The sequence below is a fragment of the Seriola aureovittata genome, chromosome 17 (genome assembly GCF_021018895.1).
Source record: "Seriola aureovittata isolate HTS-2021-v1 ecotype China chromosome 17, ASM2101889v1, whole genome shotgun sequence".
Taxonomy (NCBI): domain Eukaryota; kingdom Metazoa; phylum Chordata; class Actinopteri; order Carangiformes; family Carangidae; genus Seriola; species Seriola aureovittata.
The window spans coordinates 2,450,175-2,475,044 of record NC_079380.1 but is presented as its reverse complement, the minus strand read 5'-3'; the positions used below and the strand labels follow the sequence as shown (position 1 = coordinate 2,475,044).

The following is a 24,870-nucleotide window of genomic DNA, read 5'->3' as shown; positions in this document are numbered from 1 at the left end:
AGACGCTGAGCTTATAAATGACAAGGTGAACGTTTGCTCCATCCTACATTCATTGACTGCCGCTGTGTGCGAAAGCAGCTAACCCCGGACCCTCCGAAAGCCGTAACAAACCGGTAATGTTGCGTTTATTTAACTTACACACTTTTCTCTACACAACTCAGACAGTTTTTGACATTTAAACGTCTCTGCATGAGCTGTCTGCAGACGCTTGGTTTGCTAGCTGTCATTGCTAATATTCGATAGCTAGCAAGCTTGGTCGGCCATTCAATGACTTGGTTCTGGGGAATGACTTATGAGCTGATCGGTATGTGTGCCCTCGGTTTAACTACAAGACATTTCATGGCGCGGTAGTAGCATGAAGAGTGAGTGTCGGCCAGTCGATGTTGTTGTCGTATAGCTGGTGCAAGCAGCGGGTCACACACCGGACACGGCGCGGCCAAGCTCCGTTGACAGGCAGTTGCACGTAAAATGTCTGACAATCCGGGCCTACCGTGCGCTGAATGAGTCTCCCGCTACAAGGACACCTCTGTCGGATACATGCGGTGTCATGTCGCACATTGCCGTTGTACTACAGCCCAGTTACGTGTCATTGTAGTAGGGAGTGCACTGTACCTGATTTCCAGGGCCCATGTGACCGTCTGTGGTTCATTTTTGACCTTCACGACTGCGGGCTGGTTAGCTTAGCAACTTAGCTTAGCTCCGGCGCCCCCCTCATATCACGACAAGCAACCAAACCCAGGTTTAATCGGGTGACACGGTCACGCAAGTTAACCTTCTTTCTGGTTTTACCATAATTGAAATCGTAATGGTGGTTTTCACTGAATACTGTTATTTACTGAATACCACATCTTGGAGTAGGTGAAACTTCCAAGCAGAAATGTCCTCGGGGTTTTAGCTAATGGCGTCTCGAAGTGGGAGTGATTTTAAAGCCGTTCATTCAACAGCTTGTATGGACATTCAGCAGTTTTCGTGGAGATGATCCTTGCAGTAGTCGATGCAATTGCATTAGCTTCTTGGCTGAACTGGCCTGGAGAAACAGATTAGTGTATCACTCCTCCTTAATCTACTTGTTGCTAGACTTGACCGTTGCATACTCCAGATTTTCCTTCCAGTGACCAGGGTAAAACATCATCATTTTCAGTTTTGATGGAAACTTGCATACATGAGCATGTGTGTACCTTGACCCTGAACTGAACTTAAAGCAACCTCAAGGCAGTATACTGTAGCAACAATTCTGCCCGAGGAAACTATGGCAAAGGGCTACAGCCTTCACCTTTGAATCCTCTTCTGTTCAGACAGTAAAGCTGCACAATTTTATTTGAATTCTGAATCCTGAGAAGCTGCCATAGTTATAACCTTGAAGTCACGGTGTCCTTGTGAAGTAAATGGATATACATGATGTATTGCATACATGAATTTCTATGAAAATTGGTCATTTCCAAAAGTGTATGCATCAATATTTTGCTCTCTAATATAGTGGTGTACTGTCTTGTTACAGTGTCACAGGTTCTCCTCCATCATGACCACTAGATGTCCAACTTTCTCTTGTGTTCATAATCACTTTCCACCTGTGACAGGTGTTAGTGATACTGTCATATCTAAAATAGTTCCAGGTTTGGTTCCTGTGAACATGCATCGTTTAACCAGGTCACTGAATATGCTGTTTGATCAGCCAAAAGCGACTGTATATGGAAATGCTGACTGAAGTTGTATGTTTCCCCTCTCTACAGGTTCCAGCCATGTATGCCTGCGCCAAATTCGTCACTTCTCCTGCTGTGGTACGTCAGCTGTCATACTTGGAATAAGATGATAATCTTTAGATATGTACAAGTAAGGTCCCTTGGGGTGTGTGAAGCTTCTAGCTTTGAAAGTTGGTACATATAATATTCTTTGATTTCAAAGACACTGTAGTTTTAACTGTTACCAGTGTCAGTGGATAGCAGCCACTTGGTCCATGCTCTTTATGACAGTTGCAGAATTGATGTCATTTAGCTAGCGGACCCTGCAGTATGTTGGGCATCTCAGTCATGGAGGTGTTGTGGAGAACAATGTTCCATATTTACACCTGATCAGTGATCACCAGAGTGCAAGCTTGCCACAATACTCTAGTGGTGGATTGAGTGGATACATTACTGGTGCAGAAATATGTGAATCAAAATTGGCTTTAAATCAGTCTTCTCTCTTATTTGTGGCATTGGATGCAATGGACCAGCAGATTTTAATTGATCAACAGAATAATAATATGCAACTATGAGAACTGATTAATAGTAAAGCAAACATGCCCAATGTTATCTGTTTTGGCTTCTTAAGTGTGAGAATTTGCAGTTCACTTGGATAAAAGTGGTCACAAATCATGATCACATCAAAGCTGTAACATGTAAATAGTCATGCAGAGACATTGATTTATTTTAAGGGGTTGAGAGATACTGTCTTAACAGGTTTAAGTTAAATATTTAGTATTGGCAAATTCAGTGTATAATCCTTTTTTTTTTTTTTCTCTTCGCTTGATTATCTTTAGGTGATGATGATGATGATGATGATATGGCTGAAAAAGCTGCAGTCATGAAACTGTTGATTTGCAGGATTTGTGCAATTTGCTGATCATTTTCCAATTGTAGCTACTTTCTATCAATTGATTTCATGATGCTGTTAAAACAGCTGCAGAGACTTTGTTGTTTTGGTCATATGTGGTATAAATCCTAGGATGACACAGTGTGAACATGTTGTTTAATCCAGCTTCCGAGGGTGTATGTCTGGTTGTAATGAGTTTTCTTGTCTGTATGTAGCTGCGTGGGGGGTCCAGAGTCCTTGCCCGGCCAGTCTCAGTCTCCCTCTTCAACAGACCTGAAGCCACAGTGGAGCAGCAGGTCAGTGGTTTCACAAAAACAATCTTCCTCCCATTTCTTTTTAAACTGCTTTTGCTTCCTTCTCACACACCTAATTAGTATAGGGATGTACATGGGGACGGACCATAGTCATCGACTCTCAGTGTATACACTATTGGTCAAGTTTTACAACACCCCAGTTTTCCAGCTGTTGAAATTTACAAAGTTTAATGTCCCGCTGAACTTTGGAATTAAAGCACCTACTCATTCAGTAGCCAAACACACTTGTTGCAACTTCTTTTGACAATGGAAATTATATATTGTTTGGAAGCTTCATCCCAACCCTGTTGCAGAAGTTCCCACAAGGGTGTTGCACTTGTAAGTTTCTTTGCTTTCACTTTCTGTCCAGTTCATCCCAAACCAGTATATCTTGACACTGTGCTGGACATTCTAGCATTTGAGCCTAAATTCGTCTTTTCTTCTAAGGTCATTCTGACACAGCATGGAGGCATATTTGGGTTATTTTTTTCTTGCTGTTATGATGGCGATACACAGCACTATGTTCTGTAATATATAGTTCTAATTCCTGCAGGACAGTAGTGGCCAAGGTCGTCTCAGCTGTCTGTTCATACACTACATTTGTACATTTTCTTTTTTCATAAGTAATTAACATGTAATTGTTTGCATCAACTCTCAAAGCTTATGCATACGGATTATAAGTACTAACAATAAGGACTGAAATATGATAAACGTATCTCATTACTTGGCAACGATTGACTAATTCTTTCCCACTTCAGTTTCTGTCGTTTTTACAATTAAAATATATTTCTTTAATGATATTCAGTGAAATTCCCAATTTTGTCGAGTGTAACCCCCTTTACATCTTTGGTTTAACAATATATTGGGTCACAAATGTCGGTGGTTTCTTTTGATTCAGTGTTCTGTAAGCAGTGGATAAATCTGAATAAATTAATGTACAAAAGTCTGTATATTTACACTAATGCCTTCTGATTCTCAAAAATCACAGTGCATAGCCACTATGACTTATTGACTCTTTGCTGGTGCGTTGCCAAGGCAACTAATACTGTAATCTTTCCTCTCCCAGGCCTTGTTGCCAGTCAGCCAGTCTGTAGTCTCAACCCGCTCCTTCCAGACCAGCGCTGTCTCCCGAGACATCGACACTGCCGCCAAGTTCATTGGTGCTGGTGCTGCCACAGTGGGTGTGGCTGGCTCAGGAGCTGGAATCGGAACAGTGTTCGGAAGCCTCATCATTGGCTATGCCAGGTAACAATTTTTTTTTTTTTTTTTTACATACATATTTAGAGCCATGACACTGCAGTTTGATCCCCTTTGTCACTATCATTTGTTTTAAAATAGTCTTCAGTAATCTAAGCGTGCACAGGACCTGTACATAGAACTGTTTAAAGTGATGTCAAAGACTATATAACAGGCAAACTGAAGTGTAACCACAGTATCTGTCCAAAACAAACCATTAAATTCAAGCTTCTCATTTAGATGACATTGTACATGGACATCCAGTTTATTTCCCACTGCAGTCGGCCACATTGCCGTACACCCTGCAGATGACAGGCAAAGCTGCAACAGAGTCCAGTATAGCGTCAAAATCTTTGTACAGTGGTTTTGAGGGAGTGGAAACGGAATGAATGAAAGTGATTATTACCTTTTTGTCTTTGTGGGTGCTTCAATACCAACACCCATTTAACTGGAATATCCACAAAAACCTCCTACTTACATCTCTGCGCTAATAGTAATGTGACAAGAATGAAAGGGCACAAATTATGTAATTTGTGTTCACAGATTAAAATTAGCCAGTGACCATGCCATTGACCTAGTGTAGAAGCAGGTAAATCATTATTCTTGCCAGCTAGTGTGGCTTAAAGGGCATGGGATCTGAGGCACTGTAAGGTGGCTATTACCGTTTTACTAATGAAATGACTTCAAACAAATGTCCATCTTTAGTACGTGCCCTGTAAAAGGCCCATTTGACTGGCTGTTTCTCGGCTAGCACCAGCAGGGCTCGACAATGTGAGCATTTAATCACATTCTTGACAAAAACTACATGTGTACAAACAGGAGCATGATGGCAAATAAAGTACAAAATTCAGCAAAAGCAGCCTCGTTAACCAAAAAGTTGCCAACAAAAGCTGCTCAACCAGTGAGATCCTAAACGCACCAAGCAGACTTTTGGTGTTTTTTAGAGTTAAAAACTACCTGAGGTGTTTAAACTGTTTATATAGTTTAGCTTGTTTATACAGTTTGAAGCAGGGGTGTCACAATACACTGGGATTGATAACCATGATATTTAAAAAATTAAATATTGATATGGTAAATAATACATGGTGATGGCCGATGTTAGGCGTTGTGGATCTATCAGTTCATATTGTCGCCTTCTCACCATTTCAGTTCAGGTAAAACATGACATTAAAACCTTATTTCTTATTTCCTTTCAATTGAACTCGTTTTGGCCGCACCTGTCTGACTTGCGTACACCGTGTTAACTGAGAATAGAGGCTTCTCTGTGTACAGCTGTCTAGCTAGTGTCTAATGATAGCCTAAATTTGAGGTGTTTGGGGAACATTTGTAAATTGTAGCATCTACTGATATTTTGTCCAGCCATTCAAATCAATGAAGATGGGCTAAAAAAAAACACTTTGATAAATGCACCACAAATTGCAGACTCCACACTGCTCATACAGATGAATCAATGCCCCATTATCACGATTTCAACAGCAACATAACACGATGACCTTCATGACGGCAGGATTTATTGCAGGACTGTATTAGTAATAGCTGGTGTTCTGGACTGAGTGTATATTTGACTTGTCCTGCCTCTGTGCCCTCCTCCACAGGAACCCCTCCCTGAAGCAGCAGCTCTTCTCCTATGCCATCCTGGGCTTTGCTCTGTCTGAGGCTATGGGTCTCTTCTGTCTGATGGTGGCGTTCCTCATCTTGTTCGCCATGTAAACCTGGAAACACACCCACACCTCTTTCTCTCACTAAACCCGTTTTCCCACCTTTCCCCTCCTTGCTCCCTTCTCCCTCCCTTCCTTCCATCCGGAGGGGGGTTTCCGGAACGGGAACTCTGAACGAGCTGATAGGCCATTCCAATCAACGGAAGAGATATTAAACATCTGAGGTTAACGAACCTCCAATCTTACATTTGTATGTTCCTACACTTATTTTTGTTTTTCTGAAGTTTTATGTCAGACCTCACTTCGGTTGAAATAATCTGTCCAAAATAAATGGTTGGGATAACTAAACAGTGTGCAGTGTTTTTATCTATTTTCTTTGTCAGGAAAATTGACTGTTGCATATATGTGCTATAAAAATACTGTCCAGAAATTATTCTCACAATATGATGGTCAGGAAAAGAGAGAACCACCAGCTTTGGTTATGTATGAAACTAAATGTTTATTTATTCTTGTGGAACAAGTTCAATTTTATTTGAATGCACCCATTTTCTCAGTTTTTATTGTAATGTAAGGAGTTAAAAGTCCAGTAAATAATCTTAAAAGGCAAGCATTAAACCTTTATACTAACTACCTATATACTGCTGTATTCAAGTACTGTCAGACTGGCTGTTAAAATGATAATGGTGGTACTTATAAGTGAATTGTTACAACTGCTTGCATGATAGCAGCACTAATAAGAATTAAAGCTGTGTGAGGCTGAGGCGCTGCTGCTGCTGTGTGTGTGTGTGTGTGTGTGTGTGTGTGTGAATGGGAGCTCCTAGACCCATCCAAGAGCCGTTAATAGCTATCTGATACAGCAGGCGCACACATGAAGGAAGGCGACGGACCTAATGCTGGCAGCTTCATTACACTGTACTGCGCCTGTATGCTCAGAGTATGAGGTTAAACTGTTGCGGCAGGACAAAAATGTGATAGTTTAGATACAGGCTAGCTGCTTTGGAATGATGGGGTTTGTGTTTGTGTACCAGACAAACTGGAATGAGTTTTTTTGTTCATTTTGAGGCATTTTGTATTTATTATAGTGACAATGAGAGAGAAAGAGGGAATGACACGCAGCAAAGGGCCCCAGGTCAGACTCGAACCCAGGCCGCTACAGTAAGGACTGAGCCTATATGGTATGCGCTCTACCAGGTGAGCCACTGGAGCTTTTTCATGGTCATGGTTCATGTTTCAGTAGCTCCTGGGTGTGATTCTAGGGACTTGGGACTGTGGGTCTGGAAATGTAAAAACTGATGCAGTGCGTGTTTCTTACAATCTAGAGGTCAAAACTTTTAAAGAGCTGTCAATCACATTTTCTTACAATGAGAAGTGCACAATTGGCTCCAGGAACACACTTTTGTACGCTGACATGTCTAAAGATGATGTGGGCCTGATCAAAAATGAGGAACCTGTAGTGATCACTCCAAAATGGAAAGATCAATATCTATTAAAACCAGAAGCAATGGAGCAGATTACACCAGTACTTATTAGAAGCAGGAATTATTGTTCCATGTGAAATGTCTCCTGCGTGAATCACAATAGTTCCTGTATTTCCTGTTTATATTTCCCATTTGCAAGTCTTGAACAAATCTCCACTCATCTGGTGCAAAATCAACAACAATAAAGCATTCTGTAGTCAACTGGGCCATATGATATAAATAGACAAAAGACAATGTCCTAATCTATTTAATATGTGTGAATCAAATTTCAAAACCCAATTAATTAAAAAAAAATCTCATAGGCTACTGATTTTGCTGCAATAAACTCCGTTCATCAAAACAAATATCAGGTGAGCTGTCAAGTTCACAATTCTCATTATCCCTCTCACCTCAAAACACAGTTTTCTCCTGTAGTGATTGTGATGTACCACATGATCGGAGCAGATACAACATATACTAATCTCCTCTCCGGCATTGGACATATTGACAAACAGTCCTGAGACCTACTGCAGTAAAACGAGACCCTACCCAACCCAGTTGGACTGAGGAGAATTTGAACATGACTGACTCTGGTCTTATGTCCAGTCTCAGTTCCTTAGAACCGAATGGACCAGTAGTGGGACAGATAGGCAAACCGAATGTGCATTTTAGGACTAAAGCATGAAAGTTTCAGCATAAAATTTACATACCCCAAGGTTTTATTTCAGACATGGATGCAATATATATCTGATCTCTGGTGACCTTGAGAGGTCATTGACCTCAGCATTGCATTTTTCCAGTTTTAGCTCCATTTCTCTGTTATAATCATGTCTTTGCCAAAATTGCATTTTTGTTCTAATAAAGATGCCTATTTGCTGCTATGTCCATGTAACATAATTTTGCTTAGAGCCTTCGGACTGCAGACCCCACCATTTCCAGGTGTTAAGGTAGCTATATACCACATTGACAACATTGACAAATGCTTATATTCTGACTGACAGCTGCATTAACAAGAATATAGAAGAAAGAATTACTGCGACAACGCATTGACACACTTTCTAAAGGCGGTTAAAGATGCAAGAGCAGCAATTTATTCTAATCTGATTTCAGCAAACCTTCAAACCCCAGAATTTTATTAAAGGTTTTAGAATCTCCCCTTGTGATCTTACCGATGCTTCTCAAGAGCTATGCAATACGTTTTTAATGTCATTTACAAATAAAGTCAAGGACATAAGCCAACAAATCACCCTACCAGACTGCATTTTATACACACTAGTAGGGAAATCCACAGTTATTTTAGCAGTTTTGAGTCTATGTCCTTGTCAATTGCCTGTGGTGTACCGCAAGGTTCAGTTGTAGGTCTGATTTTTCACAGATATACTTCCCCTTTAGACCTGAGGACCCTGGAAGCCTAGCTGCTGCCAAAGACTGTCTCAGTGATATTAACTGTTGGATGGCTGAAAACTTTCTTCAGCTGAATCACTCAAAATCAGAAGTAATACTGTTCAATCTACAAAACCCCACCCATCTCATCGAGAACAGCCTTAATATTCTAGCTGCCCACATCAAACCTACTTCCAGGAATTTAGGAGTGATATTTGATTGCAACCTCACCTTTGAGTCACACATAAAACAAGTCGTACACTCATGTTTTTATCAATTACGCACCATCTCCAAAATCAAATCAGTTCTTTGCAAATCGGACCTTGAAAAAGTCATCCACGCCCTCATCTTCTCCAGGCTTGTTTATTGCAACTCTGTCCTTTCCGAAATTACTCATAAAGCACTGTCTCGCCCCAACTCGTTCAAAATGCAGCCGCTAGGTTTTAACATACATCACATCACCACAATCTTAGCTTCCCTACACTGGCTTCCTGTTGGTTTTAGAATATATTTTAAGATTTTACTGATCACTTTTAAAGCTTGCACTGGTCTGGCTCCAAGCTACATATCAGAACTGCTGACATCTTATGAGCAAAGTCCCAAGTCGAGGCTCAAATCCAAAGGTGACCGTGCTTTTGACATCAGGGCCCTAGTTCCTTTAGCTTTAGTTCCCTAACATCCTCAATTTTTTTGTACTGCTATTATTTCCTGTTATTGTTTTTATTATGTTATTATGTAATTTATCCTTATTATCTTTATTTTTATTCCTTATTGTTTTATCTCTTTACAAGTGTTTTTATCTGTTTCCATTTGTTTTTATTTCCTTTATTGCTTCTTTTATTCCTTATTGCTCTATCTCTTATTTTGATCTGTTTCTATTTGTTTATTTCCTTTATCTCTTCTTCACCTTATTTTATTGCACTGTTACTTACTGTTTTTACCCCTTTATGCCCTTATTTGAATTAACTCTTTTATCTAATTCTGTTGCTTTATGTTAGCTTGAGTTGCCTGCCTGGGCTCCTATACGGGTTTATATGTCCCTGTTGTTGTTCGAGTTCTTTCTCTTGTATGTTTATGCTTTTATGTCAAAGCCCTTTGCAAACCCTTGTTTTTAAAGTTGCTGTATAAATAAAGGAATTATTACTACTACTACTTCTACTAATAATAATGATAATAAAAATGATAATAACAATAATGAGCTTTTATTTGTATTGCACTTTTCTTTAAAATGATAACAAAGTATTTTACAAAATGATACAAACAAGAATAAATCAACAATGAAATAAAATAAAATGAAATAAATGAAAAATTGGACGAAGATGAGGCCTTTAAAAGAAAAAAAAGTTTTAAAAAGGGATTTAAAACTGGAGAAAGTTTCATGCTTTATGCTTTAGTCATAAAATGAATAGTACCTTCCATTAACAAATTTATCTGCTGCACTACAGTTCCCCTACATTGGAGGTTACAGGAAAATAATTGGCCTTATTTTTTTCAGTCAGTTTAATTATTTAACCTGAAATAGTATTTATTGATTCTGTTTTATTTTCGATGTGTTTGACAAACTTTAACTACATTTTGACAATTTGGCGGTAGATTCACAGTACTGGGCGCTAACATCCACAATAATGTCTGTTTGTGGCATCGGCAAGTGTGGCTTGGACTTGATATGAAAAGGATTTCAATTGATCTATATTTATCACAGATTATTCATGAAATACTTTGATTATTAGTGAAAAACCTAATGTAATTTTCACCGTAGCACTGTCAGTGGCATTCAAACACGTCAAAGAGTATTTTATTTTGAAGGTTCCCACCGGATGTCCCAGTGTGATATCATTTGAGTGTAGCTTGATTATTGAGAAATCAGATCCTGAAGTTGGCGTTATGTTAATGGAGTGGTGGGGATGCGGTCGGTATAAAACATAGTATTCTGATACTATATTCCTTAAAACCGATAACAACCAGGCGGTGAACTGATTCATAAGCCGAAGAAAGGCAGGCTAGGTAATTTAGCTGACGACTTGGTACTTTTGGGGGCCTGAGGAAAAACACAGTTAAGCCAACGATAAATAGCCATGTCGTGGGAAGAAATGCCTTGTTTTCTGGCCTCGGCTCTGTGCTCGCTTCTACACCGTTCGACTGTTCTCTGATCCTGCTGGACAACAAAACAAGCAGAGGTAACTTGGCACTCAACTGTCACTACAGCTAACGCTAGTTAACAGTTAGCATAATAAATTAGTCAACACCAACGGTTTTGCTCTAGCTTGCTAGCTTCCGAGCCATGGCGGACAGCTTTGGAGAGGAGTCCAGCAGCAGTGCCCTTGGCTTAGGCGTAACCGTACAGGGCAGCGGAGCCTCGCTTCTGCCGACTTTGGCCAACTCTCTTCCGGGAGGGAACTCAACAGTCACCGGTGTTCACTCCAGCTCCAACACGGCCTATCCTCCTCCCGTTGCGGCCGCGCAGAGTGGCCTAACCGCTGTGGTGGCCCCTGTGTCCGCTGTCACTGCTACCCCTGCCGGGTTTGGGAACACATTCACCCCCGGCACGTCGCCACCGGTCGTGGCCGTGTCTCCAACCGTACACGCATCCTCACCTCTCCCCGGTATTGGTCTTGGGGTCGGCGGTGTGGCCGGTGTGGCAGGAGCGGGCCTCCTGTCCCAAATCCACGCCACTTCCTGGGACCCTACTCTCAGTACGGACTGGGACAACGAGAAAGCTTCCCAGCAATGCATCCTGAGGATAAAGAGGTAATAAAAACAATCCAAAGCGGCAAAATCGCCTTTGAATAAATAATTTAGCGCTTTCAGGTCAGCAGACGTCCAAAATCATAATGGAGTGTGTAAAAGCGAAAGTGAAAGCTTTCTAGAAAGCTTCTGTCATCACTAGAAACCTTTGGGTACTTAAATTGATCGCAAACTTAAGGAAACTTCAGGATTTACTTGAATACAGAAAATAATGTGCAGGTCACATTAGGATCATATTAGGACCGCTGCTTTAGTTTGTTTTAATCTACACTCTAGACTAGACTACTTATTAAAGGGGAAGTTCATTCAAATGACAAAAATATATTTTTCACCTACTCCTTGTAGTATATAGTCAGGTATTCACAAGCAGTGAGAAAAGTATTTACAAATGTAGTAGCAGAAGTTTCAGCGACAGATATCTGTGTACAATTACTTTGCCCTTTGAGGAACCTCATCTGTCTCCCTCCTGCTCTGTCTGTCTCTGCAGGGATATCATGTCAATCTACAAGGAACCTCCACCAGGGATGTTTGTCGTCCCTGATCCTCAAGACATGACCAAGGTAAGGGTCCTGTCTGACAAAGCATTCACACTATGACCCATTTACATTTGTCATTTTCCAGTGTTCTGATAAAATTAAATCCGAAATGAACTGATTGGCAAGCGAATGACCACCAGCTTGGTGCAACTTCTGTATGATCACAAGCATTGAAATTGCTGGATGACAAGCAAGCAGCAATAATAATCTGTTCTTAGAAATAAAATAAAAAAATAGAATACAAAGATGAATTTGACAAAGTTACCTGAACTCGATCTCTACATGTAGCTTTTTTCCAGTACTTTCAACCACATCTCACTGTCTTTACAGTAGGTCGATGGAATTTGCCCAGTTGTCATGGAGATGGGTCAGCTGTCATACTAAGGTCGCATAACTGAGCCATCTCCATGACAATGGAGCAAACCCTAAACCCTAAACCCTGGAAAAAGCTTGTAAGTGAACCTTAAGTAAAGATCATGTTATCAAGGTTTCCAAGATCAAGAATGAACTTTAATGCTGAAAAGGTAAATTGATGATGAAAACTGTTTCCATAGTTGCAGCTGTTATTTTGAAAACTGTGGTTGATATGCGTGGTTAAATTATTTATAAATTAATTGTAGCATGTTTGAGTTTGACAAATATTGTTTTCCAGCATGTGTCACACATTGACTGCCACACAGGGTTTCCCAGTTTAACTAGTGTTGAAACTATACTGGAAACCACCATTAACAAATCAGTACACATACAGTGAAGTTTTTAGGTCAAAGAATCACTGACACTTCATGTTCTTCTCATTTCTACATTGGTTCCTCGCAGTGGGATCTGGATGTTATCAGTTGTTTTCTAGGTCAGATTTTCTGCTCCATGATCTGTTCATCACCAGTATCCCTCTCTCCCCATGTATATCTCTCATGATCTCTCTTATTCATCCCACTCTTGTCTTCCCCCGTCATCCTTTCTACCTTTCGTCCATTAATCTAACTTCTCTATCTCCTGACATAACTTTTTTCTCTCTGTCCCTGCAGATCCATGCCCTGATCACAGGGCCATTTGACACACCATACGAGGGTGGCTTCTTTCTCTTCTTGTTCCGCTGCCCCCCGGACTACCCTATCCACCCACCCCGGGTCAAACTCATCACCACGGGACACAACACTGTCCGCTTTAACCCCAACTTCTACCGCAACGGCAAGGTGTGCCTCAGCATCCTGGGGTGAGTCAGGGTTCACTTAATCACTTTCATAGTATATGTTTGTCTCATCAGGAATCCATTAAGGATGGTTGTCATGGTGAGAGAGATGTAGTTTGTTTCATGTGCTTCTGTCATGCAACTTGGAGTAACTATACTGCTAACTACTATATATATATATATATATTGTGTGTGTGTGTGTGTTTGTGTGTGTGCGTAGGACATGGACAGGCCCAGCATGGAGTCCAGCCCAGAGCATCTCATCTGTCCTCATCTCCATCCAGTCTCTGATGACAGAGAACCCCTATCACAATGAACCTGGCTTTGAACAGGTACTGTGAGATGTGTTTGTACAGGATGTGATGTGTCTCTTTAAGACAGTGCAGCTGTGTTTTGGCTCTTTTAATGGTTGGCTCCACCTGCAGTAGAGGGTCGACAGGCTGACCCTCTCTGGCTAATAATCTCCTTTCCTAACCACTTCTCCTCAACCTCGATGGAAAACGTCATGAGGTCAAGGAAAGATGTGAAGGAGAATTCATTAGGACTTGCGAAAAGACAACTGCGTTGTTGAGAGAATCTGACTGCAGTTACACTTTTTTTTAAACTAACTTAATTTATAACACATGGAGGATAAATCCTCCTTTCCTAACCACAAAAACAAAGCAAACTGGACTGAAATGTTGAAATAAGACATCATTAAAGAAAAATACAAATAGAGGAAATTGAGCCATTATAATAATAATTAAAAAGAAATAAGGAATTGAGCTAGAGATCAGAATAAATTATATTCAGACAGAAGTTTATAGTTTCCTGTCAGTCATTTTGACATTTCTATACATTTTAAGTGAAGAAAATACATTTTTGGTGCTTTAAACAATGGGAGGGGGTTTAGTGAAACAACATTGATGTATAGGCTATAGTATTTTATTATGATGATGATATTGTTCACTATAAATTCAACTTGCTTGTTCTTCATGACTCCTGACTGGATTTAAAGAGAAGAAATCTGTATTTATGGATTTGGGCTTCAGTCGATCAGACAAGGATTTCCATTATTTCTGGATCGAGTCACAAACACAGACCAGTTTCTCTGGTGTTTCTACATGTATGTGGCTCTGTTGAGATGAGACTACAATGATGCGTCACTTTAAATGTTGCTGCACCAAGGAATTGTGGGACGGCATTTCTCTTTTCCTTTCATAAAGGAAGGTCCAGTGTTTCCTATGCTAAAGGAGAAGAGGTAGGAAGCGCTGACTATCCTTTCCTTATCACGTAGAGAACTGGACCTGCTCTCATCATGGCTGCTGCTCAGATACTCATTTCACTCAGTTAGGAACCCTCCTAAGAAAAAAGAGACTTTTCGAACGCAGCCCCTCTCTCTCAGTGGAAAAAAAACTTTCTGTTGGAATCCAAACATGATACCGAAAATACCTACGCTACCTAAATTGTACTGGGGACTGTAATTAAACTAGCATTTTCCCAAATACTGTGCTTTAAATACTTATACAAATACTTTAGTTTACAAATGTACAAAAAGGCAGAAAAAAGACACATTGGATATTTTGAATAAAAAAATCTTCCCTGTGTTTTGCCATAAACTTTTATTCAAGTCTTAGTTAAATTAAGTCCTGCTTTATTAGTAGCGGTGTTTGATTTAGTATGACCTCCTGAGCAGTGCCAAAATGTAAGTTCAGGAGCTCACTCGCAAGATGGGCGAGTACACTGGACATTAAAGCAGAAGCCGTGACAACGGCTTCACCTTCAGTAATGGGTCATCGAGTTCAGTTAATGAAAAAGGCCTCATAGAGTGAGGAAAATGTAAATGTGTCATTTTTGATTTGCAATTTTGTATTTTAATAAATAGTGGGGTGGCTGTGACTCAGGAGGTAAAGCGGGTTGTCCACTAATCAGAAGGTTTGCTGGGTCGATCCCGGCTTCTCCAAGTCCGCCTGTCGAAGTGTCCTTGGCCAAATACTGAACCCTGAATTGCCTCTGGTGGCTGCTCCATCAGTGTGTGAGTGTGTGGGTATGGTAGAAACGCTGCATGTGTGTGTGAGTGGGTGAATGTAGCTTGTAGTGTAAAGCCCTTTGAGTTGTCTATAAGACTACTCAAAGCTAGGTATAGTATCTATGACGACTCTCATGGGTGCCATGTCAGGGTTTCATTGCCTGGGACTAGATGAGTTAAGAAATGTCTTTAACTTTATCAGACATCATTTGCACTACTATAGAATATTTAATTTAATTCAGATGATTCAACTTGAATAATGTCAGTTCTGAAGATCTGTAACTAATGTGTATGAGCTGACACCAGCAACATACAGCTGTACCTAATTCATCATCAGCAGCAGCAGTACAGATGACAGCTCATCTTCTGTAACGTTCTTTGTTTGTTTTGTTAATGTGCTTTCAATTAATTTGCTAGTTAATGCTCTGCTTTGTGTGTGTCTCAGGAGCGCCACCCAGGAGACAGTAAGAACTACAACGAGTGTATCCGCCATGAAACCATGAGGGTGGCAGTGTGTGACATGCTGGAAGGCAAAGTCCCCTGTCCTGAGGCTCTGTGGTGAGACCAACATAATTGTCCAATTCATCTTCACATTTCCTTCTGTCTGTAACGTGTTCTCATTTTTTCTGTCCTCCTTGCTCTGTTACTCCTGTTCTTCTTCACTTACTCTTCTACTCTTTCTGTTTATCAGCTAACTGGTGTATGCTTCTGTGTTTCTAGGAGTGTGATGGAAAAGTCCTTCCTTGAATACTATGATTTCTACGAGGGAGTCTGCAAAGAGAGACTGCATCTACAGGGACAGAACATGCAGGTGACTACATTTATTTCTATTTATTTTATTTCCATTCTCCTCATCTCCACTTTTAATTTGACATCTTGAAGATTAATGTCAGCTTATGTTTAGTGAGAATGCAAGGGGATTCTCGGATGAATATTTGAATATATTGAATATATTTTTTTAAAGGTTTGTTAATATACATAACACATAGAGATGGAACAATATCACAAATACAGTATGTCAAAAAAAAGCAAATACTGTAGGCGTTCATTTGATGCTACCAGTTGCTCGTCATCAAAATCCAAGCAGAAACGTTAGAAGTACGACTGCTTTGACAGTCACAATCAATCACACAATGTACACATAATTCATTTTTAAAAAGCCCAATTACCATTCCTACAAACTTTTCAAAGGTGAAAGAAGCCAAAGGGAGTATAAACACCATCACTTGTCTGTGTTTGGCTCGGCTGAACACATGATGGCTATTATGTACTGAGAGATGTGCATCCATTTTGCCCAGTATGCCCAGCTAATCAACATTTTAAATTCAATATTTAATCAACAGTCAGTGTGAATCCATTGTTTTCCAGCTTGCAGTTGTAACTAAACCTTGACTTAGGGACTAGATAATCATTGTCTGGTTTTAAAATGATGTGCACCATATAACGTCTAGACTGGTTCCCACAGAGGTGCAAGCGCAGCACAGTTATCTTTTCCAAGCTGCAATTTATAAACCGGTTGGTGTTTATCAAACGTAATAAATAGTTGTATTTCACTCTCACTTTTGTGAGGCACAAATTCACAGAACAGGCCTGCAGGGGGCTGAAAAGAAAGACACAGACCAAGAGATGCACTGCACAGCTCTGTTAAATGAGACAGACAGACTGGAGAAAAGCACTGCAGCTAGCACCTTAACATTACTGTTATTTACTGACATCAAACTTGGACAGAACAAGTTTACCTGATTGCTCTTCCTGCCATTCTCTCTCATGGTGTTTTCTTTACTCTTTTCGTGACCAGAAATATAGTTCCGCATCATCCTCTCATCAAAGTTGTAAACATTGAGACACACTTTGACACAAGGGGGAGGCATGGCCCTTGCATAATTTGCAGAGCCCTACACAACTTGTGTAGTGAGTGTATAGGACCGTGCGGCTCTGAAAACCGTGCCAGCATCTTGGTGACTTGACAGCAGATGCCAACTGACAAGCTGAAGTTAGAGACTGTCTCAAAAGTGCAAGCAAAATGGCCAAGAGAGTTTTCCAGATTTTGTCAGTACCTTTTTTAATTAGTTTTTATTGCTATTTCAAGCTAACTTTGTTTTAATCTGGACCTTAAACATACACAATACAAACACAGAAAATGAACATTAATATCAGTAGTAGCCTTATGAACTCCGAACTCCTCAGGACAAATACATGTACCCTTACAGCCCTATTTGTGTGTGGCATTCACTACTGTATGTGCTCACACTTGGTTCACTGCTTTCTTTTGTTATCCTTCTCCTCTACCCAGGACCCATTTGGCGAGAAGCGTGGTAGATTCGACTACCAGGGCCTGATGGCTCGCCTCAGTGCCACCCACAGGCGGATACGAGAGAAAAGCCTGGCGGAAGACAACCACAACGACGACGATTCAGACTCAGACACCAGCTCCTCAGGGACAGACCCGGACAGCCAGGGCAGCTCCCACCCCTGACTCTCTGGATGGTGCTGAACTCAAACCCAGGCTGAGAGCTAAAGACAAAGGGACCTTTTTTTGTTTTGTTTGCAGTGGAGGAACAAAATTCCAGAAGAGAACACAACGCCTCTCTTTAAGGCTTTAGCGAGTCCAGGGTTCAGGTTTGGAATCAAGCTTCTGTTGTGTGGATGATACAGAGAGAAGAAATTGTAGCACTCTCTTGACAATGAAAAATGAACAACTGCTGGCGAATTGGGCCTGGAGCGGTGTTTTTGTGCTACTTCTGTAGCTTCCTAACCAACTGTCATGTTGATGTCCTGTTTAATTCTAAAGCTCAAGATGGTTGCCCAAATGCCTGATAAATTTTGAGATTAATCAGCCAATGTTGCTTGTGAAATGTTAGTTTCATGTCTCAAACCTTTAAATTCACACTAGGAATGGATAAAAGAACACATAGTAACATCCTAAAGTAGCTGTTATACTTTGATCCACGAGTCCAAACGGAAAGTTAGTCCATTTTTTTTATACACTGATCCCTGAGGTAAGACTGCGTGGTGGGGATCTACAAGGAGAAGTCCAGGAGCTCACTTTGGCTTAGAGGTGGAGGCAGGTTTGGACTAGATGAAGGGACGTTGGCCTGAGTTGGCTGGAGCAGTGAAAGATGATGGTGTCCATCAAAGCAGGCCTTTTTGATTTCAAGCGGGGAGGAAGAAAAGACAGACCTTTTTCTATGGAAGGTAGTTGGAGAAAGTGAACATTGGCCAAGACCATGTGCCTCGTCTCCTTTAGTCAGGGTGAAACCTAACCTTTCAGACTGGACCTCCGCTGCCTCCACAACCAGGCCACATAAAACATCAGCCTCTTGTTTCTAAATACAGCGAGTCCTCTGTATTATACAATAAGTTCTGCTTAGCTTTCAGTTCTAATTGTGCTGTTGAACTGACAGTAAATCTCTTTAGCAGATAAGAAGCTGTTATAGAAATGTCAGTTTCATTGACATCCACCTTCCTTTTGTTATGTTGTTTCCTCATTGTCATGCTGAAACTAATCCTAATTTGCTGTGTGTAGGGTGTGTTGTTTATTAGGAAACTCTGTTGTTCTTTGGGTCGCTGGCTCTTCTGATTAACCAGTAAAGATACAAACCAAACCATCCTTTGCTTTAGCATGAACCTTCCTGGGCTTGGGGGAACAAACGAAGGCAAGATGAAGGGAACTTTCCATTTGTTCATACTGCAAGTAACTCAGTCACTCTGCTCTGTCTCTCTCTGCCTCTCAATGAGGGTCTGAGGTATAAAGAGGTACACACAGACGGCAAAGCAAGTCTGATGTTTTTTACAGAATTTCATTTAACGCTTTGTTGTCTTTTGTTTAAAATAACCAGATAAACCCCAGCTAATGGCAGTAATTAGAGGTATCCTTTTCATCACTAGATGTCAGATTCGACACAGATCAAATTTGGTGTCACAAAATCACATTAATAGGGCTCTTGATTAGCCTGATTTCCACAACCAACGGTTTATTTGACTCATCAACACAGGACGTGAAAAAAGTGGTTGACAGGCAGCGTTGCTTGCAGTCTGAACACAGTAAGGATTGTTCTGAGTTTGTCGGGCTTTCAGTGAAGAAAACACTCTTAAAGATGTCTTAATTCAGCCCTCACACACCCAAATGTATATTGAACGTGCTATTGGTGGCTGTAATCATTTCACCTGTTCATAGTAGCAGAGATTCCTTTTCTCACTTGACTCAACTATAAAATGTGGGAGAAAATCTTCAGCCTTCATTCCAATTCAGCTGAAGCTAGTCAGTTATTTGAGGTGGCATCCTCTCATTCAACTCTCCGCCAGAAAAAAGAATAAGCATACAGTATTTCCCAAAGTGTCAACTGCTCCTTTATAAGACTCTCTTCAAGAAGCTTTTCAACATGAGACAACTGGACAAATGAATGACTGTTGTGCTTGTTGTAGCTTCTTTTCTGCCTTCCACTGCCCTCCAGTGTCTGCCTTTAGAGACGAAGAGCACTTTGGCTCTGCTGTCAGAGTTTTGTCAGACCCAAGGCCACTGGCAGCGGTTAGCTTAATGAAGATTCAAATCGTATTACTAATGTAGGGCATTCCTTTTTCTTTCTTTTATTATGTTATAGAATGTTTATTTGAAGAGCGGCTCCTAACAGAATATATGTGATTGCCAAAATGTTGATTGCAGCAGACTTCCTGAGGTGTAAGTGAAGAGATCATATGCCTGTTTGGTTGTGTTGTGTTGTGCTTAAAGCAGGGTTCTCCTGTGGCTCTGTAAAGGGGGGGCTGGGTTGCTAACAGAAGTGATCATTTCCAGGTCTTGAAAATGTTGGTATTGTACAGAAGTTCTGGAAAAGTACAGAATAAAATGTTCAGTCCTAATACATGGAATTAGTGTTTACTTTTTTAAGAGGTGAGTGTGCGGCTTATTTTCACACTAGCAATCAGCAGTTATTGTATTTTTCAATGGTGTTTGTTTTGTGGCTCTTGTTTAAAAGCTGAAGCAGGATAGTGGCAGGGGTGGACAGTAATAAAGTACATTTACTTTAGTAATGTACTTAAGTATATTTCTGTACTTTACTTAAGTAGTATTTTTCTTTTTGTAAACTTCTGAATTTTACTCCACTACACTTAAAGACAAATATTGTACTTTTGACTCCACTACATTTCTATGAAGTACTCTTACTTTGAAGCAGAGCTTTTATTCAGTGAATGAATTCTCTTATTTCGAAAATGTGATTCGGAGACATTAGATAAAGATGAGGCAGGAGATTTTTCACCAGAGACCATGGTCTGATCTGAGGTCTGTGTTTGAAGGTTTAGAAATAAAGAAAGATTAATTTAGTTTTAAACGTTTACTTCATCAAGCTTCATCAATGCCTCAAAAAAAAGAGAAATATGAAAACGACTATGGCTCCTTTTGTTGATTCTGTGTGTTTTTATGTCCATGTCTACAGTCTCTGTATCATAATATACAGTCTTTTTATTCTGCAGGTTCTACAGTCAGTCAGTCAGTCAGTCAGTCAGTCAGTAAGTTGTTTCAGTCTTTAGGTTCTGTAAATGTGAAACAATACAACATTGTGTTGACATAAAAAATGTACTTTTGAATACTTATTTTGAAAAAGCCTGTGATGCAGATTGGGATGGACTCCAGAGCAAGATGCCTCCTGAACCCAAAAATCCAGTCTCATGGGGTATCTAGTCCCCTCCCCCCTGTAACATAAAAGTAAAATGAGTGAATATATCCTAAATAATACCTAATAGAATACTCCTGTCCTGAGATATACTCACTTACCTTCCTTAACTCCACAGCCAGATGGGTGGCGCAAACCACAACCATCAACAATATGAGCATGCCCTGCTACAAGTGTCTGTGTAAAAGCAACCGCCTGGAAGGACATGATTCCAGGTATGCAAGTGTAGTCTTGTAACTAATTAAACATGTGACTCTGTCATTATTCTAATTCCAAACTAGAATCATCTTGCAGTTGTCTGCCTCCACCACTCAGACTAGTTTCAGATTACATCCCTGTTTGTACCATATAAGATCCAGACGATCGCCAGCGCTGAGGAGTAAAAACTAACTAGAAAATTCCAGCGAAATTTTGAGTGCCACGGGGGGCTACTGCCGGGATGAGTACATGATTTATTTCCAGTGTTCAAAAGTCACCCTGATCATACTCTGGTTTTGAGAAATGTCTTGATATAAAAGACTCTGATATAAAACAATGTCACATCCCTCCATCATGTATTATGTGGGAAATATCTCATATTCTGTTTTGTTTTCTTTAATAAAACAAGAGGCAACATGTCTACAAACTGGCATTTAAAGGGTTAAAATCCTGAAAACTAATAAACATTTGGTAGGTTTGAGCAGAACTGAAGTGGTTTAAGAGATGTATGCAAAAAAAAGCAGAAAGAAATATTGATATATGATGATTTTATAGCATTTTCTTTGTGTGTCCTTTTTTGGACGCGAGGAACCCCAGAGGGTACAAAATGTGTTACCAGTGTATAATAGACCTGTAACAGTAACTGACATTAGATTTTAAAAATATGTCAAAAAAGACACTTTCTTGCAGAAATCCATACCTTCAGCTGTAACACAGCCAAAATGATCAGCAAATCAAAAAAGAACTATGTACAAAAGTGTTGACAAAACTCCTGTTGAGCAGGATGTGCAAAAGAATACACTACAGACAATATCTGTTCTGTGCAGGGCATGTTCTGTGCATGTTGTTGATGATTGATGAGGCCAGATGCAGAAGAAAAGGCAGGTGCTGGTCCATCACTGGGGAGGACTGGACTGGAAGTTCTTTATATTCAAACATGTTAGGCCTGTTGTGTGTGTATAATAAATGTTAGGGATAGATATGAATATGCTAAAATAAATACAGTATTAGGCAGTGGATCCTGAACCCGCTGGTTCTGGACCAAACAGTCTCTTTGTCTCACTTGTAAAAGAAAAGTTACTGGCACATCTATCTGGACAACAGCCGCAGGAACAGGCTAAATTCTACTAAATCACTAAAACGTCAACATCATACATTTATGCCACTTGAATTGTTTGTCAGTACGGTTGGTCATTTGCACTAATGATACTTTTCACTACAGACCAACATTAGATGTTACTCACCAGTCTAAAAGAAAAGTCTCATCTCTTTACTCGCCCGGAACTGTATCCAGCAGTGGAAAGCCACACCACGATTTACTTGTGTTTTGCTTCTTTGCTGTCGAACGGCCTTTCTTGTCGGAGCGGTAGATATCTCTCAAATACAATAAATGGAGGTCTTGGTCATGACATCTTCACTGTGGCTCCTTCACATACTATTGATAGTGTTAGTTCTTTTTTTTTTTAACATTTTGAACTCTGGCCAGATCTTACACATTGTACCTTTAACTTTAAATGTTTTATCTGCATCTCATGTTCATAATAGTTTGTTCATCATCAGACTGAAGAGTGAAAATACTCAGACGAAATGATAATTCATTCACTTATTAACAATACATCTTTAGTCTAACTCTTAATAGAAATTATACTCTGACATGGAAATAATATTTTTTATTGCACTTATGGGATCACATTGTTGACATTTCAACTTATTGAATATCACTTTTGGACGTTGATGTAACATACAGGCAAGTATCAGCGTTTCTTCTTATATTGTATGAAGTACTTAATTCGTGGTTCTGATCATGTTGCTTATAATTAACAACTCAATGCTAAACTGAGCCAGGTGATAACCAGCTGCGTAGTACAGGTAATCCAGGACAGCCAATGTTGGTTTCAGTCAAGCCAGATAGCTACAAGTTACCCTGGGTATGTTGAACTTGCCTCTGATCATTACATTGGAGAAATATAAAGCCCTTCAAAATGGCAACGTGCTGCTCATTTTGCAAGTTGTCCTGAAAGTGGCGGTGTGGCTGCACAGCAGCGTCTGCGGTATACCATGAAGCTTAGTGTTGACTTCAGTCTTTTAACCAACTTGTGTTTTGCTATGTTTTGGTACAAAAAACTTTGCGATAGTACAAAGACGATATCATGCGTACCATAAGCCCTTGTCAAACTGCAGCATTGTATTCAACTTTTCAGCACCTTGTGTGTCAGATGAAGGTGAGCTAACTCTCAAGGCACTGAACTCTGGTATCATGCATTTCGGGCACCATCAGCCAGAGAGCTGTGCCTGGGAAGGAGCCCCCTTCTCAGACACTTCCAACTCATACTTACCTGGCAGGGGAGATACCATGATCAAGAAGGTGGTTCACCCAGGGCGAGGCTCAGCCATTGCACCCCGGCTGTGCTGACCTTTGCGAATTCCCCAAATGTGGGAATCTCGACTGCATAATTTTTGGTAGTGGGGGACTGCGTTCGCGCTCTCCCCTGATCATTATGTCAAAGAAAATCAGCTCTCTTCAAGATGGTGACTCTTGAGTTTGAGCTCTGAAGTTATGTTTGCGCCAAGCTTGGTGTCCACTAGAGTCTCTTAAAAGAGTGGGCGTGGCCTATGAGGTAACGGAAAAAAGGAATTGCGTGCTCTAATGTCTGCTTTTGCTCACCCGCCAGCTTTCGTGAGTATCTGTGTCTCTGCTAAAATAATTTTGTTAAGAACAATTTACTGGTTACTGGACAATGTACACATTTGAACTTATCATATTTATATGGCATTTTTTTTAAACAGGAGGATGCCTGCAGTCCAAATCCACTTCCTGGCTTCCAGAAGTTGGAAATGTTCTGCTCTGTGCTGGTGGAGATTGGCCTGACAGAGGACAAGCTGTCACTAACCACAGAGCAGAGGGACGGGGTCCTCCAAGTCTGGAATAAAGTGGAGGATCACGACAAGACTCCACAGAGGTTCAACCAGCTCTATCGAACACACTGGGGCAACACCCTCTACTGCCGCACAAAGAGGGATGATCTTGTTGATGCTGCAGTGATACAGCGGTTAAAGATGGCCAGGCGATACGCACCAGCACAACAGGACATCAGTGCTCAGCACAACAGGCTGATGTACACGCTGGTGAAACTGTTGTGGTTGCGTACCCAGTCCGGCAGCAGCCCTGAGAAGACGAGCATCTGGAAGGCCTATGAGCGGATCCAGCACCGGATTTTGGTAGAGGATCCGGTCCTGTCCAAAGCAGGCATTCCTCTGCCAAAAACATCAAGACTGTGCGGGACTTCATTCGTCAACAAGAGCGACTCCTCAACCTGCATGCTACAAGACAGCCATCATCCGCCATCACAAAAATATCCTCCATTTCATCCTCAGAGCTCCCTCCAGCACCACTCCAGCCAGCAGTCCTGCCTCCAACAGAATACCCACTGATGGAGTATGTGCCCACACCCAGCACAGCAGGGACAAAGGTGTTAAAGGGAAGGACTGACCTAATTGTGCCACTCTCCCGGCCTCAACCACCAGTGCTGCCTGCAGTACGGCCTCAGCCAAACAAAAACCCTGCCACTTCTACCATCACCAGACCACCAGGCCCCTCCACACGGCCCATAACGCCTGCCGCTCGGGCAACTCCTGAGACTTCTGCCCCCCCCCACGTCTCATAATGCCTGCAACTCAGGCAGTTCCTGTGATTGCTGGCCCCTTCACACTGCCCATAACGCCTGCCGCTCCGGCAACTCCTGAGACTTCTGGCCCCCCCACACGGCTCATAATGCTGCCACTCAGTCCATCAGCTGGGCAAGAGCCACACAGTATAAGCGTAAGGTACAGGAACAGCCCTCAGGAGTAGGAGCCAAATTGTCACGAGTGCAAAACTTCCCTGTCTGTTCACTCTGTGGTCAGCCAACCCAGGGACACAAAAAGTAC

General features: G+C 41.0%; 2 protein-coding genes and 1 non-coding gene across 4 annotated transcripts; all 3 read left to right on the top strand.

Moving 5' to 3' along the window:
* atp5mc1 (ATP synthase membrane subunit c locus 1) lies at positions 1-6,106 on the top strand. The gene is made up of 5 exons (XM_056402493.1): positions 1-113; positions 1,731-1,778; positions 2,787-2,867; positions 3,931-4,109; positions 5,696-6,106. The coding sequence occupies exons 2-5, from the start codon at positions 1,740-1,742 to the stop codon at positions 5,808-5,810; spliced, it is 414 nt and encodes a 137-aa protein (XP_056258468.1). The 5' UTR covers positions 1-113; positions 1,731-1,739; the 3' UTR covers positions 5,811-6,106.
* Positions 6,107-9,914: 3,808 nt separating this feature from the next.
* Positions 9,915-19,935, top strand: ube2z (ubiquitin-conjugating enzyme E2Z). Of its 2 annotated transcripts, XM_056401704.1 has the most exons (8): positions 9,916-10,775; positions 10,862-11,346; positions 11,831-11,903; positions 12,905-13,092; positions 13,289-13,400; positions 15,522-15,634; positions 15,797-15,887; positions 17,370-19,935. In XM_056401704.1, exons 2-8 carry the CDS (start codon positions 10,880-10,882, stop codon positions 17,550-17,552), a joined length of 1,227 nt encoding a protein of 408 aa, XP_056257679.1. In that variant the 5' UTR covers positions 9,916-10,775; positions 10,862-10,879; the 3' UTR covers positions 17,553-19,935. The 2 variants fall into 2 exon arrangements, with proteins under 2 accessions (XP_056257678.1, XP_056257679.1); XM_056401703.1 differs by having other exon boundaries at positions 9,915-11,346.
* A 3,336-nt stretch (positions 19,936-23,271) lies between these two features.
* On the top strand, positions 23,272-23,435 carry LOC130185916 (U1 spliceosomal RNA). The gene has a single exon (XR_008830215.1). It is a non-coding gene; the product is annotated as a U1 spliceosomal RNA (small nuclear RNA).
* The last annotated feature ends 1,435 nt before the right edge of the window (positions 23,436-24,870 follow it).